We start from the raw sequence: 17,384 nt of genomic DNA, 5'->3' as shown, positions 1-17,384 counted from the left end.
TATTGTCATTGGTGAGAGTTTTTGTTTTGCTTTTTATTTGTATGGGAGTGGATTGATAATGCTTAAGAAAGTAAGTACATTCTTCTACTCTTTTAGATTCTGTTTTTTTCTAATGTTTTTAGAGAGAATAGCGAACAGTTCACATCTGCCATCAAGCACCTTATCTTTTCCAGCTTAGCTTTTGTGATTTCTTTGTATCAGGAAAGACAGTAATATATGTGAGAGTTCATGAGTATTTCCTAGATAATCTCAAACGTATTTTACTCTTTGAATATCTTCTGAGTGTAATTATGTCTTTCTACCCTTAAGGAAAACATTTTTAAATAAATAAATACGGGAGATGTAATATACATTTTCTCATCGAGTATATAAGTATATAGGTCAATGGATTTTGCAGTTCAAATGATATACAGTAGTTGTTGCTTTGCTGACAGTCCGATTAGTGTGAAAAATACCTTTAAGCTATGACTTTCCTACCATAAATAAAAACATCACTTTAAAATACTCCAGACACCTTAGGTTTCTCTCCTTTTATTACATTTTAGAAGTCATAATAGTTTGTTACAAGATTTAATATCTAAGGTTGTTGCTTTGAAGCTTTACTTTCAGGCAGGCTTAAAATGTTGAACATAAGTGAAACGGTTTTCTGTCCCTAAACTTGGACCTGGTGAATATATGCCAAATGACCTCACGTTTGATATTGAAACATTTTTGAGTGGCCTTAATTTAGACTCTACCATTAGGATAAGGAAAATAGTTAAGTGTATTTGTAAAAGAACCAACGTGAGTTTACTCCTTGGCAAGTCACAGAAACCACAACAGGTGAGTTGCTGCAGACACTTGCAGTTATTTGCTCAAAGTTTATTTTCTCCTTAATCTTCACAAACAGATCTGAGATTTTGGTCAAGGCAGCACTGTGCCCAGTCATAAAAGAACCGATTTTCTAGGCTTTTGGGGGATCTGGTCAGATGACTCATTCTTGGCTAATAAGATAGAAGTGAAAGTATCTTAGAGAGGCTTCCTTAATAACAAAGACTAAGAGAAAACCTTTTTCTCCCTTGCCCTCTTCTTTCTTGTGTGGGACCCTGAATACCGGGCTTTGAGGTGTAACACTCTTTTTGTGACCATGAGGTGACAAGTAGACAGTTTACCCATGCTAACTAAGCATGCCAGGGTGGAAAAATCTTTAAAGAGCTTTTGTTAAACTGCTATGTGAGCCTGAATTGCCTCTGACTGGACAAGTTGAGTAAGACCTGTGAATCTCTACTTTTTTTTTTTTTTTTTTGAGCCTTCATTTGTTGAGTATTCTGTTATTTGTAGCTGGATGTGCTCCTCACTGATAAAGGCCCTACGTGATCTAGATCTTGCCTATCTTCTGACCTCATTTTGTCATTACTACCTCTAGTCACATTAGCTAGTGGACAAATCTTGGCTGACAAACTCCTGCTCAGATCCAAGGCTCTGTGTGATCTGGTTTTACTGATCGCCCCTGGTGTACCACTGCTCTCTCCATCCCAATACCAACAAAACCTTTACCATACCCCAAAATTCTTGACAAATATTTGCAAGAAATTAATGGAGGAAAAAAACACACACAAAATGAAAGGACTTAGGAGATGTGAATTTGAGGAGGGATATATCATTTACCTGGATTAAAAGACTCAGTATTGTAAATTTGTCAACATTATAGAATTAATTCTAATCAATGAACTTAAAACCTTTTTTTTCTAACACATTTCTTCATGGAACTTAAAGATACTCATATTGAATATCAAAAAGCAGTAATAGCCAAGATAATGTTTAAGACGAACAAGGTGAATTGATTAGTACTTAGAGATTTTTTTGAAGTTAAACTATTAAATAGACAAACTGATCAACCAAAGAGAAAAGATACAGAAAAAAATAAAATTAGATTTCTGACTCACACCATACGGACAGGTAGATTAAAGATCTAAATATGGAAAGCAGAATTATAAAAGTAATCTGGAAGAAAATGTATAAATAGTGTAGGAATAGGAAGGATTTATTACAGACTATGTAGAAAGCACAAACAGTGTAGAGAAAGATTGATATATTTTATTATGTTAAAGTTTAAAACTTGTCCGAAATCAAACTCTGGGTAAGTAGAGTGTAAGGACAAGCCATAAACAAAAGTATATATTTTTAATGCATGTAACCAATACAAGTGTTTAGAATATATAAAGATCTCCTACAAAATAATAAGAAAAAGACAACAAATTTGAGCTAGACAATGAACTGAAAGCTGACAAATGAAACTTGAATGGTTAGTAAATATACAAACAGATGTTTGTATCAATTTGCATGGGTTCAGCTCCAAATATTCCACAATTCAACTAACAGAAATTTAAAGCCTAAGGATGTTTATTTCCTGCTTGGCAAGTCCAGAGGTAGGAAGTTCAAGAATTAGTTGAGTACTCTGTGAGCACAGTGGGGTATGCTAGGATTTTCATAATTCTCTTGACCTTCCCATCATGGGATCAGCAGCTCTGAATGTCACAACCTTAATGTGAAAATTTTCTAGAAATAGAGAGGAAGAGAGAGAGGAGAAAGCGGCCTTTTTCCTCTACACACATTCTATTGGCAGGAAGAAAAGTCTTTCCAGAAGCTTCCAGATTTTCCATTCTGTCTTATTCCAGTCACTGCCAAAGAGGAATGAATTCACCTTTCTGGCCTAGAGTAATGAGCATTACTCCTTATACCAGGGAAAGGTTTACCTTCTGTTAGCATATGCATCCTGACCAATTCCTGAGCAGTAACTGGGTTTCTCTGGGCCAACAAGAAGAGGGGGTAATCGCCACAATTATCAACCTCCCTAACAGAGATTAAAGACTGTGTGATAGTGATAATATAATAGGTATATCATCTAAGAGCATGGAATGTGAAACATAACATAAATGTATTAATATGAATTATATATAACGTATATAAACTCATGTGCTTAAAAACACATGTATATGAAAAATATAAAAATATGCACAAGTATAACATTGAGTTTGTGTAATGGTATCTTTGGAGAGGAAAGAAGACTAGGGTTAAGAGATTTCAACTGTATTCATATATTTAATTTTCTAAAAAAGAACAAGTATATGAACCCCCAAAATGTAAATTAAGCAATGCATTTTTTATTTTTGCCTCTTGCTTATAAAGCTTATGTATTTATGTTCATGTACATAAGATGGGAGAAATGGGTGTATTTTGGTTAAAAATGAAAATTGATAGACAATTAGAGGACAGTTTGGCAACATACAAAATTTTGAATGTGTATCCTTTGACCTCGTCCTTCTACTTAGAGAAATTTATCTTATAGAACTGGACAGATGTATGAAGATATGTATACAATGTTATTAATTTTAAACTTTTTTTTTGTAATGTCGAAATCTCCTTTTTATAGTGGTGAAACCACCCAACTAAATACATTATGACACATCCATGTAATAGAATGCTAAGTAAAATGGTGTATACACTTAAATTTTTTACCTGAAAAACTTGAAAAGTGAAAAGGCAGAGCAAAGACATTTAAATACACACACACACGCATGCAAAGAATGAAATCTAGAAGCTTAATCATCAAAATGTTCCTGGTGATCTCTAGATGATGATGGCATTACAGATGATTTTCCTTTCTGTGAACTTGGTGTTTTTTAAAAAAATATTTAAAAATATTTGACATTTTTGTAGCTGGAAAAGCCTGTAAGAATTTTCATTTTGTAAATTAAAAATATAAAATTAAAAGCTACTCACTTTTTGATTTAGTTATGATGAAGTAAGTAAACGTGTATATTCATGTAGTCAACCGATATTTTATTGAAGCTATTTAGGCACTATTTTGGATGCTGGAGATACACACAGCTCATAAGGTAGTTCATAACTCAAGAATACCTCATTTTATGGACCATCTTGAGTGGGGAGATACGTAAAAGGCAAATAGATAAATGAATAAGGTACTTTCAGGTAGTGATTAAATGCAGAAAGAAAGTAAAAGTGAGTGATATTGGAATCACTGGTGGAAAAGTGTGTGTGCATGCATGGATGACTTTAAATTGGGTGGTTGACAGAGTCCTCTGAGTTGCTTATTAACTTTAGGCCGATAATTGGATGGCATAAAGAGCTAGCCATGCGGAGATCCGGGTCCAAGTTCTCAGGCGGAGCACAGTGCAAAGTCGCCTAGGCTGAAAGGAGTTTGTCATATTCAGGCAGGAGAGAGTGAAAGACAGAGTGAGGAAACTCAGACACATGGGAAAACTCACAGGGGGGCCAGCTCACAGAAAGCCTTGGAGATCCTAAGAAGTTTGTAGTAATACTTTATGATATGTGCTATGGGAACCCATTGCAGGATTTTAAGCAGGGAAGTGACCTGATCTGATATATGCCTTGAAAAGATCACTATGCCTACTGTGTTAAGGATGAATCGTAGGGCAGCAGATGTGACAGCAAAGTCCAGTTAGAAGGTTATATGCTGTTAGAAGGCTGTATGCTGAAGTCTAGGCAAGAGATTATAGAACTAGAAACTGAGATGGTAGCACTGGGGAGTAGATAGAATTGAGACGTGTATTTAGAAGCACAGTTGTTGTTGTTCTTCTTTCTCCTTCTTTCTTCTTTCTTCTTAATATCAGCACTGGGGGAAAGAATCAGTTAACAAAATGAGGATAATGGCATCTCCCACGGAGTGTTATCACAAGGGGCTAATGCATGTCAAGTATTGGGCATACTTTTTGACGCATATAAGAACTTACAAAATGTTAGTTACTTACCATTATTGTTATTTTTATTATTGTCAAGAATAGGGCATCGTCTTTGAGCAAAAAGAGTTTTTCTGTAAAAGTTAAATTATACCTTGAGTACAACTCAGATTGGATGTCTGTTACAGCACATACTTGGTAAAGATCAGAGAATTAGTCTTAATTTTTAGTGACCTTTGCTGGATCAGAGAGAGAAAGTTTATTGATTTCCTCCTGTACTTCATAACACTGAGCCATAAATATATGTATAAGTAGCAACTGTGTATAAATGGCAACATTATATCTTTAAAAAGTTGTGATTTAGCTATTTTTTAAACATGTGCTAGTTCGATGAAATGAGTCCCTGAAAATCTTGTCTGCAAGTGTGTGTCTGTAATGTTTTTGCTTAGGGACTATTTTCCTGCAAGTTAATTAGTGATAAGTTACTTCAAATTCTATGTACTTCTTTGACTGTGATCCTAATTACTACTTTTATTTTGGTTCTTTAGACCCAAATAAGCAATTCAATTATAGGGATAATTATGACTACAAACCTTGTTTGTGAAAGAAAGGCCTTGTATAACCATCAGAGATAATGAATTCTCTTTATTGGTAAAAATAATGTATTTAACTTTGTAGAATGATGAATAAGCAATTATGATTTGTACTCAATAGAACAGGTAGAATATATGTTTTAAGTAAACTTTAGGTTTTAAGTAAATGTTTCTGAATTACTAAGTACTAAATTTCTGAGTAGTTTAAATAGGGGACTGTTTTGTGTTGTGGGTAACAAAACCTCCGATTTAATAATATATTTCATAAATTCAAACCCAAATTAAAAGAGCTAACTTCTGGGGTGCCTGGGTGACTCAGTCAGTTGAGTGGCCGACTCTTGATTTCAGCTTTTGTCGTGATCCCAGGGTTGTGGGATAGAGCCCCAATTTGGGCTCTGGCTGAGTGTGGAGCCTGCTTAAGTTTCTCTCTCTGTCCCTCTGCCCCCTCCCCTGCTTGTGCGCACACTCTCTCTCTCAAATTAAAAAAAAAAAAAAAAAAAGATCTTCTTTGTCTTCAGTGATTTTGACTGTTCACCTCTACCTTCTTTTATGAATGTATGTGTGTTACACAGTTACATATATTTTATACAAAATCGTGTTTTTATGTGATAATTAAGAAAACAGATACACTACTTAGTGATTTAGTCCTTTTTTCTATCTGTATTTCAAATATATATGTATATATATTTTTTCTCCTGGATTTTGTTTTATATATTTTTAATCTAAAAGACTAATCTGAAAACACTTTCCCATGTTGTTGAATTTTCTATAATATCCTGTTTTTTTTCTTGCATGTATGGTTTATACTTTTTTGATGATCTTAACTGCAGTAAAATACACAAATTTGAAATTTATTAAATTTTATTTTTAAACAAAATTTACAATTTTAGCCATTTTTTAGTGTATAATTCAGTGTCATTAAGTATAGTCACAGTGTTCTGTAGCATCCTTTTAGTACAGGATGATGTTATATGAAAAACCATCATTTATTTAATAGAGAGTTTATTGTTGGACACGTGAACTGTTTCCATGATTGTCCATAAATAATGCTTTGATAAACATCTTGATGCAGAATCTTTGTTCAGATAATGCTATATTTTTTTCTAACATGTGGTACCAGGCAGCTCTTTCTGCCTATGAGTCCTGTCCCTGTGCTTTAATAAAACCACCTTTTTTGCACCAACCCCCCCCCCAAATAAATAAATGAAATATGGTATCAATTTGCGCTCACTTTATCAATGTGTGAGCACAATTCCATTTCCGCACCCTCTTTCTGATACCAAGCATTTTTTTGTTTTTGTTTTTTATATTTTACATATAAAAGTATTAGTAAAAAGTAAACACACACTTTGCTATTTTGCTTCAAAGTTATAATGGATACTTTTTAAAATGCCAGTTGATAAGTTTAAAAATATCTATTTTAACCCATTTGTTAGTGAAGAAAGGAAATTCAGTCTCAGGTATTATTAATGCATTGATTAGGGAAATGTGAGTTTGCCATGGAGGCTTTATTCAAATCCACAGAGGGAAAATGACAAAATCTTCACGAGTAAGGAAAGTGCGTGTAGCCCGGTGGCAGAGTAAGGTTGTGCTAGTAGGGTGAGAAGCACGCTGCAGTTAGAGAAATAAACAGAACCTAGCACCTGTAAAGTCGTGCAGATATTAAAAAGCAAACAGCAAGATGGTGATAGTTACATTAGCATGTAGCCTATACTTGGGTATTCCCAGTTAGTAGTACAAAATTGACCTCTTTTCACTCAAAATTTTCAGCTTAGTTTGAAGGATATTTTCGACAGAAACCCAATTCTGACCTTGTAGTACGTATCTGTGGAAACATAATCTTTTACTTTGAAGACTTTTTCTTGGAGCCTGCTCTCCTGAATTAAATGAATTTCTATAGATAGTGTGGAGAACATATCTTGAAATAAATCTTTTTTTCAACTTTTCTCATAGTTCTCACTTAGTTTATATATGCATAAAATGGAGAAAGATAGGACTGTTTTAGTCGTAGTTTTACTTATGATGCCATTTTCTAACTACATTACACGGTAAGTAACAGCATGGGAGTAGTGATACTTAGACGGTAAAACCAAATAAAATTTAAAGTAGAGAAAGAATCATTAATGAAGTGTATTAACTTATAAAGATAAAAATACTAATGCTTATGGTTTTCTTTCTTTTTAATCCATTGTAATGTAGCTTACAATTTCATCATTGTACTAAAATTTAAAATTGTCGGTGGTTTTTTTTTTTCCCTTCTAAATCCTCATGCTGGACTTGCATAATGTTATTGCCCTCTGACTTTTATAATGTTGTACTTCCTTCGTAATCTTTACCTTTCTGAGTATATGCCTAGTTCCTGCACTGCTTCAGATCCGCTCTGACTCTCCCCCCACTTTTTCTGTCTGAAAATTATACTTCCTACCAGTTTTCTGGTTCTGCATTTCCAAATGCCCGTGTTCCGGCTTCTTTGTCATATTGTTTCCTTAGGGTCACTAAATTCAAGCTTGCAATGTTCTGGTTTGGCCATAAGTCCCAAGAGTAGAGTATTTTGGCATTGTCTTTAATTCTTCCTTTTCTAACTTCTTGTCACCAAACCATTACCACGTATTTCTGGTATCCATATGTTCTCTATAATGTTGAGTGTTGTACTTTGTCTTAGATTTGGTTATTGGCGGTATTTAAATAACCTTTATTTCTTAAAATATAGAGGTGGAGTTTATAGATTAAATTTTTCTTGTGAAGCATGAGAGGAAAGTGGATGCCTTGGACAGGAGTCTTGTTCATTTTGTATTTCTAGAACAGTTGCCCAACACATAAAAGATGTTGAAGAAATGTCTTTTGAATGAACTGCCCAAAGACTTAAGGATCAACTTTCTTAGTTTTGAGTTCTGTAAGAGGAGAGAACTACTTGAATGGTAGCCATTTTTTTTTTCTTTACCCTTTTTTGCTACAGTATTTTAGGTGTTCATATTTGTTAATGTTATTAAAGAAATTCTAGTGTTTTGTTTTGTTTTGTTTTTTTGTTTTTACACAAAATTGCTTCAATATTTATTTTCCTTTTTAGGTTTTGGAAGGAAGGATGTCGTAGAACACTTACTACAGATGGGTGCTAATGTCCATGCTCGTGATGATGGAGGTCTCATCCCACTTCATAATGCCTGTTCTTTTGGCCATGCTGAGGTTGTGAGTCTGTTACTATGTCAAGGAGCCGATCCGAATGCCAGGGATAATTGGAACTACACCCCTCTGCACGAAGCTGCTATTAAAGGGAAAATCGACGTATGTATCGGTAAGTATCATTTGATGGTATCTAAGCTGTAAGATCAATCTGACAGGTATAAAGTTTGAAATGAAGATTTAACATTTTTTCTCTTGTTTTTTTATTGTGGTGCAAATAGTGTTCTCACAGAATAAATAAAGAGGGCTTTATTACTTTCCATTCTTAGAAGCAATTTTTTTTTTCCATCAAAAGGGAAGTAGAGAGATAGCAATATAAAGTTGGTTAAGAACAGGATTCACAACATTAACTTTCCAAATGCGAGTCAGATGCCGACTGATGTGGAACTAAATTTTGATGGATTGCTATTATCAAATTTAGTTAATTTATGGTCTCTTTAAAAGACTGTGAATTTTCCATTCTAGCATCAAATACAAGCCTGTAAAATACAAGTTCTTACTGAATTGGATGACATATTGGGATGCTTTATGTTGATTCAAGGAAAGTCATCTAGCTCTAAGGCAAAATCTTTTTTCCTCATGTTGCTCAAATTGAACACCAGTTATTAGCACTGGAAAGCTTTGAGTGGTTCGAATACAGTAGTACAAAGCTTAATATTTTCAACATGTGCCATAGTCTAGAAAAAAAGCAATTTCAAGTAAAATTGAACTTTTCAACCATTTAAAATTTTGGGATTATATGAAATTGTATTCAATCACACTTCTTTCTCTTTCATATTTACCTAAATGTGTATATATATATATATATATATATATATATATATATATATTAGATTTTACTTTATTGTATAAAACCTTTCATTTTGAAATCTAAAACAAGCTTCTAGAAGTCATGCATAGTTTCTTTTGAGTGTATCTATTTCTTAACACTCGGGATGGTGGATGTTTGTTTAACCCATGGCAGATTGGTTTTCATAATTGTTGTCTTCTGGGATGGATAACAGCCATTTCAAGTTTAATCTTTCATGTTTATCTTTATGATAAAACTCAAACATATATGTCAATTTTAAAAATATAGTGGTGGTGGTGGTATTATTAAGAATTTTTCCCTCTTCATAGCCATCTAGTCCAGCCTCCAGTATATTTTTTATTTTTCCTCAAATTATTGCAATGCCTGACGTGCAGCTTCTTTACGTCATTGTCTGTCATTATCTTTTCTCCCTTCTACATCTGTTGACATAAGCCTTTGGGTACCCTGGCCCTTTTTGATCTCTGAGATATTCCATTTAAAGTTGTTTCTCCCATTTCCTCCCAAGTCTTTCACTAAAGCAGCCACGTCCTGGACTAAGTCATTACATAAAACTACCCTGAAAATCTGGAACTTATAAAATATCCTCTCTGACCACAAAAACCTCTCTTATTTGTGGTAAGTTACCCATGTGATAATTATTTTTGAATTTGCTATGTATTCTTACCTAATGTAGACTTTGAACTTCCTACCTTCATCCCTTCTTGCTTTACCTTGTCATATCCATTGGATTCTTCTGTCATTAGTCACAGAATTTTGTATAGTTTTCACCTTCTTGAATTATTATCCTTTCTAGCCTTCAGTATTATGTTTTCTGTACCTGTACCCCTCTGAATAGCTTATCGCAATTAATATTCTTTCCTCCTCTTCCTAATCCCCCTCCCAAAAGTACATAATGAAATGCTCCTTTTATCTAGGTTCTGTTGGAATAAGAGACTAGATGTAGGACTTGAATGTTTACAGAATGGATTCCTGCAGTCCCCCAACCCCGTGGTCCTCTGTGCTTTGGTACATATTGATTTCCTTCTGGTTAAGTGCTTGTGTCTTAGACAAGTTGAGGGAAGGAGAAGGGCACCTTCAAAACTGGAATGAAGATATAATTGAGGATATAGCTGCTATTAAGATAGTTATGGGAAGTAAGATTGGTTGTAGATCCTTCTGTACATTTAATTAGCTTTCAGGAATCTATTAGGAAACCAAATATACCAAAATCTCTGATAGTTATGCTGTATATCATACTTTGTGAATTGAGAATAGTTAAGGAACTCTGAAATGTTTCTTCTGGGCAAATTTCCACTTTGGGACAACTGGATGAAAACTTGAGTCTGATGGTTTGGAGAGATTAGTGCACAAAATTAATTTTTGAAAGGCTTTTGCCTAGATGATGAAATGCTAGCCTGATTGTTTTCAGATTAATCATACTCCATATGTGAGGTATCATAGTGAATATTTTTGACATTTATAAAAGTAGAGCCAGGCCATGTTGTCGTCTGGCTTAAAGGAGGCAGCAGGATGGATTGCTTCAAAGCACGTGTTCTGGTCTTATATCCTGATGTGACCAGTGACCAGCTATCTATGAGACCAGGGGCCATTTAAGTGCCATGTTTATATGTGAAGTGGGAATACTTGGGTTCTTGGGGGAATTAGCGGATAACACATTGAAAGTACTTAGAGTCTCTGATATAGTGAACATTAAATATTTATTGCTTTCCTTTTTTAAATTGAAATATAATTGATGTAGTTTCAGGTGTACAACATAGTGATTAAACAAGTTTATCCTTTATGCTGTGCTCACCGCAAGTATAGCTGCTGTCACCTTACAATGCTATTACAATAACATTGACTATATTCCCTGTGTTGTACCTTTTTATCCCTATGACTTGGTCATTCCATAACCAGAAGCCTGTATCTCCCACTCCCCTTCACCCATTTTCCTCATCCTTCATCCTCCTCCCCTTCGGCAACCACCACTCTGTTTCTGCTTGTTTGTTTGCCTTTTTTTTTTTTTTTTTTTGTTAAGATTGCACATATATGTGAATTCATGTATTTTTCTTTCTCTGATTATTTCACTTAGCATAATACCTTTTGGGTTAAAAAAATGCCCTCTAGGTCTGTCCATGTTGTAAATGACAAGATCTCATCCCTTTTTTTTTTTTTTTTTTTTTTTTTTATGGCCGAGTGATAGTCCATTGTGTGTATATGTATACCACATCTTTATCCATTCATCTTTCAGTGGACACTTGGGTTGCTTTCATATCTTGGCTATTGTAAATAATTCCACAATAAACATAGGGGTGCGTGTATCTTTTGAAGTAGTGTTTTCATTTTCTTTGGGTAGATACCCAGTAGTAGAATTACAGGATCTATTTTTAATTTTTTGAGGGACCTCCATGCTCATTTCCACAGTGGCTGTACCAGTTTGTATTCCCACCAATTCCATGAAGGTTCCTTTTTCTCCACATCCTCACTAACACTTGATATTTCCTGTCCTTTTGAGTCTAGCCATTCTGACAGGTGTAATAGCTATTATTAATTGCTATTATTATTGCTAAGATCTCAACCTGAATTATGACTACTATGTAACATAGACCTCCTGGTTTCTTTTGTTTGCCCTTTATTGACTTTTTTTTTTTTAAAGGCCAATTTAAAATCCATCCCAACAAACAAACAGAAACAAACAGATGCAAATACAAGAGTAACTAGTGGTTGCCAGAAGGGAGGAGGTCAGTGGGGGTATGGGTGAAATAGGTGAAGGGGATTAAGAATACAAACTTCAAGTTTAAAAAAACAAAAAGTCTATCCCATGTGTTTCTCAGATGCTTTTTTAGCTACCATCAAAAAGAACAAAATACAGCCTGAGATTATTTTAAAAAAATCAACTTTAAATGCTTGTATAATTAAACCAGCTACTTAAGACCGAGGTCATGGTTCATTATAGTAATTCAATGATACAATTTTTAGATTCTGTCTAACAAACCTAATTTACTTTAGAAATCAATACTTTTTCTACCTTTAGAACTTATTCATTTCTCTCTACGTCTCTCTGCTCCCAGATATAAAGTGTCCAAATAATAAAAGACATCTTCTTTTCTGAATATATATTATCTGATTTTTTTTTTTAAGACTATCCAAGTGTTAGTGCTTTGAAATTCATTTTAAAAGCCAGTTGTAGACACATCTTTTGCAAAGTTAACTGATAATGAACAAAATAATGGACATTTGTTTTTTGTTTGTTTGATTAATTTTGGCTATCCAATTGCTTTTCTGATTTTGGAGATTTAAAACTATGAGTGATCATTTTGGAGAGGAATATACAGGGATGGACTTGTTTTGATCAATCGGACACACCCCCTCCCCTTCTATATTGTAGAATTTTGATTACCAAGACTTAGAGATATTTAACATTTTTTTAACATTTATTTTTGAGAGACAGAGAGAGACAGGGTGTGAGTGGGGGAGGGGCAGAAAGAGAGAGAGAGAGGGAGACAGAGAATCTGAAACTGGCTGCAGGCCCCAGGCTCCAGGCTATCTGCACAGAGCCCGACGTGGGGCTCGAACTCACATACTGCGAGACCATGACCTGAGCTGACATCCGGTGCTCAACCAACTGAGCCCCCCGGGCACCCCAAAAGACTTAGAGATGTTAAGGAATTATTTATAGCAGCAGTTTTTTTTCCTGTAGTATCAGTAGTGGCTCTGCCTGTTTAAGGTAGACAGAATTGGATTTTGCCATTTCCGAGTGTATAGTGTTTACGACTGATACAGAGATCTGGCAAAGGTAGCTAAGTGGAAGTTCTAGTATGGGCCTTTAATAAAGAAATCTCTTGAATCTTTATATAATTCCAGTGCATCCACATTTATACTACACTCCCATCTCTGCTTATACTCTGTGATTCTCAAGGGAGAGGAGGAGAGAGCATGTTCCCTTTGGAGACTTCTTGGTTCCTCAGCAGGCGTGGGACAGCTTGCTGACTTCCACAGCAAACAGTTTCAATGAAAATAGAGGCGCATGGTTTTGTAACACCTGTGAGATTCGCACTGATTGGAATACCCAGCGTTGAGACCTGGAAACCCAGTAAACCAAATGAAAAATTCTCAGAGGGGAAGATTGAACAATCTGAATACATACCCCTGAATGAAAAAATAAAAATAAAAAGATTCCATCAGGGAAATTAAAGTGTAATATGGAAGAAACTTCCTGAGGCCAAAACAACCTAATTTTTTTCAAAGTGAAAAATTCAGTAGGTGAATTAAAGACCACATCAGTAGCGTAGAAGATCACATGTGAGAATTGTTCCCCACTACAGAACAAAATGTTAGCATAAGGAAGTCCTGAAGAAAAAGGTAAATAGACCTAGGAAACCAACATTATTTTAAAACCTTACATATGACAGGAGTTTCAGGAGGGAAAAAGAAAATAGACAAAAATTACTGATAGAAGAGATCAGTAATAATTAAACAAATGATAAGCATAGAAAAACCCAAGTCTTGAGATTGAAAAGGCTCACAGAGCTCTATGCTGTTTTGATGTGAAAAGACACACTGAGGAAGATATATATCTATATACGGAACTTTTCCAGGCAGAAAGAATAAGTTGCCCACAAAGGGGGAAAAAATTAAGCAAAGGACTTTCCACTTACAACATTGAAAACATGAAGTCAGTGAAATACTTTCTAAAGACTACTGGAAGAAAAGAAACTGTAATTCGTTTGATAAAGAGGAGTTCATCAGCTTTTTGGGAGTATGAAAGGCTGAATAGAGCAAGTGACATTACTTTAGAGAAACAAAGCTCCTGTCACTTGCTTTCTTTCTTTCTGTATGTTGAAATAATTGACTTCATTTGTCTTACACGCAAAGGGTAAGAGGATCTTTCCTATATATATATCTTACTTGGAAACTTCAAATTCAAACTGCTACTTAAAATCTAACAATTAGCACTTTAAAAAAGTTTTCAGGCTCGGGGTGCCTGAGTGGCTCAGTTGTTAAGCCTTGGACTTCGGCTCAGTTCGTGGGTTCGAGCGCTGCGTGAGGCTCTGTGCTGACAGCTCAGAGCCTGGAGCCTGCTTCAGATTCTGTGTCTCCCTGTCTCTCTGTCCCTCCACTGCTTGCTCTCTGTCTCTTTCTCTCTCAAAAATAAACATCAAAAAAAATTAAAAAATTTTCAGACTCAAAAAAATTTTTTTTCACACTCACTGGCATTATATTACACTGGTTAGAGTCCAAGAGATGTGGGTCTTTGAACAAGAGATGTGGGTCCTTATTCTCTTTTAGTTATTAAAATGGTAGTAGTAACTGTACTTCATATAATTGGTAAGGGGATTAAGTGAGAGAATGCAAATAAAGCCTCTTCATGTAATATCTATATCTGGGTATATGCTCAACGCTGTAGTGTATATGCTCAGTGATTGGTAACTGCTCTTATGTTAATATAAAAATAGCATGATCAGAAATAACATTCCTATTGTATTACAGAATATTGATTCAGATACTTTTATATTTGTTGAAAAATGTAAGAGAAAACAGATGAGATGATATTTTTCTAAGAAGTCTTTAAGCAAATTGGTTTATTAGGAAAGATTAGGTCAACTTTAATAGTATCATTTAATACCATAATTAAAGCCAGCTATTGAAATGAATTAATAAAAATGTTTAGCTACATTCTCATTTTTTTCTTATCCCAATTTAGAACTTCAATTAATTATTTCATACGTGATAGGATTTCTGCCCTTTTCCCCCCTATTATTTACCATTTGGGGAGTCTTACATAATTGTGTTTTGTCTGTTCTTTTTCTTTGCCGTAGAAAAGGCATGCCTTAGTTTGTGAGCATTCAACTGGATAAAACTTAAGTTTATTCAGTCAAATGTAATATATTAACCTGGATAAGATCCTGGTTCAGAAAAAAGTTAAAGCAGAAATTATTACATTATACAGCTTATGTAATTTTTATGTAATTACACACATATGTACGTGTGTGTATATGAGAGAGAGAGAGAGAGAGAGATTAGGTGATAAATAACCCAATTGATGATTTGTTTACATTATGGGCTGATAAAAACGAACACAAAAGTTTTCAGCGATAAGGGAGGATTTTGCTCTTAGCGTAACTGAAGGCGACTGTGGTCTGCTGCAAAGGAGCAACAAGACAGGAACCTCGTGACTACTCTTGGATCTCGTTAGCAAGCACTTTGATTTAGGACAGATTATGGGGCAGATTATTCCCTGTGCCTTAGTTACTTCGCTTATCAAGTAGAAATAATAGAACTGCTTTATTTATTTTTTACCTTGCTGTTATTTTATAGAGATAATATGAGATGGTAGAATCTCATATGAGTTACAATTGTACTTTTAAAATTTACAGCTATGAGAAGGGACCTGCTCTATGTAGTATGCGGCAAAATAATGGCCCCCAAATGTCCACAGCTCAGTGTCTGGAACCTGGGAATATTTTATTTTACATGCAAACAGGAATTAAAGTTACAGATAGAATTATGGTTGCCAGTCAGTTAACCTAAAGATGGAGAGAGATCCTGAATTATCTTGGTGGGCCCCAAGTATCACAGTGTTCCTTAAAATTGGAGAAGGGTGATAGGAAGGAAGTCAGAATGATGCATTGTAAGAAGGATTCAACCAGCCATTACTTTCTTTGAAAATGGGGAAGGGGGCCATGAGCCAAGGAATGCAGGGACCTCTAGGAGATTGGAAAAGCAGAGAAATGGGCACACCTAGTTTTCCCATTGGTTATACCTTATGCATTTATAGTACAAAACTAAGCATGGGAAACTAGTGTTGGTACATTGTATAGTTCTGTGCCATTTTATCACATTTGGAAATTCATGTCATTGCTACAATCAAAATATAGAAATATTATCACAAAGATCCCTCTCATTCTACTTATTTATGGTCACTCCCCAACTTCCATCCTTAACCCCTAGGAACCACTAATCCGTTTTCAGTCTTTATAATTTTGTCATTTTTGAGAATGCTAGAATCATAGGGCATGTGATTTTTTTTTGAAATTGGCTTTTTTCCCACATTGCACAATGCCTTTCAGTTTTGTTTGTTTGTTTAATTGCTGATTAGTATCTCATGGTGTTGCTGTACCATGATTTAGCCCTTCACCAATTGAGGGACGTTTTGGTGGTTCCCAGTTTCAGACTATTATAAATAAATCTTCTTTGAACACTTACGTACAAGTTTTTACATGGATATGAGTTTTCATTTTTCTGAGATAAAAGCTCTGGAGTGTGATTGCTGGATCTTATGTTAAGTGTATGTTTAGTTTTCTAAAGAAGCTGTCATACTGTTTTCCAGAGTGTTATATCATTTTCCATTCCTACTACAGTATATGAGAGATCTAATTTCTCTGCATCTTGCCAGCATTTGCTGTTGTCACTTTCCTTTATTTTAGCTGTTCTAATAGGTATGTAGGGATAGCTCAGGATGATTTCAGTTTGTACTTCCCTAATGGCTAGGGATGTTGAATGTCTTTTCACAGGCTTATTTACTGTTTGTATATCCTTTCATGTAAAATATCTCTTCATGTCTTTTGCCCATTTTCTTTTTTTAACGTTTATTTATTTATTTTTGAGAGAGAGAGAGAGAGAGAGAGAGAGAGCGCAAGTGGGAGAAGGGCAGAGAGAGAGGGAGACACAAAATCTGAAGCAGACTCCAGGCTCTGAGCTGTCAGTACAGAGCCAGACATGGGACTCGAACCCACCAACCAACTGTGAGATCATGACCTGAGCCAAAGTCGGACGCTTAACCAACTGAGCCACCCAGGCACCCCTTGCTCATTTTCTTAAAATGGAGTAAGAGGCTGTGTTATCTGGGATACATTCACTTGCAAATAACAGAATACCTCACCATTGATCACTTAAACAACAAATACTTTATTGTTTTCAAACATTTGGCACTTGCTAGGCATTTAGATTTGTACATTGGTGAGTAAAACAGGATTTAAAAATGTTTATAGCATCAAAATAGATGGTGATATACTTGGTCCAAAAAAACAATGATTTGAATATAAACTAAGAGTATTTTAAGTAACAAAATTGATGTGAATGCTCAAATAGACTCCTCTTATCTCAGATGAGAAAACGTTC

The 17,384-nt window shown here is 34.9% G+C and overlaps 1 protein-coding gene across 2 annotated transcripts in view; it reads left to right on the top strand.

Annotated features, from left to right (window-relative positions):
* The window catches only part of TNKS (tankyrase), a 212,126-nt gene that overhangs the window by 23,666 nt on the left and 171,076 nt on the right, over positions 1–17,384 (top strand). For both annotated transcript variants that reach the window (XM_049632502.1, XM_049632504.1), the window contains exon 2: positions 8,361–8,585. In XM_049632502.1, coding sequence (XP_049488459.1) covers positions 8,361–8,585 — 225 coding nt within the window. The remainder of the gene's footprint in view (positions 1–8,360; positions 8,586–17,384) is intronic.

Source organism: Panthera uncia, chromosome B1 (assembly GCF_023721935.1).
Source record: "Panthera uncia isolate 11264 chromosome B1, Puncia_PCG_1.0, whole genome shotgun sequence".
Lineage (NCBI taxonomy): Eukaryota > Metazoa > Chordata > Mammalia > Carnivora > Felidae > Panthera > Panthera uncia.
This window is presented reverse-complemented; position numbering and strand designations above follow the sequence as displayed.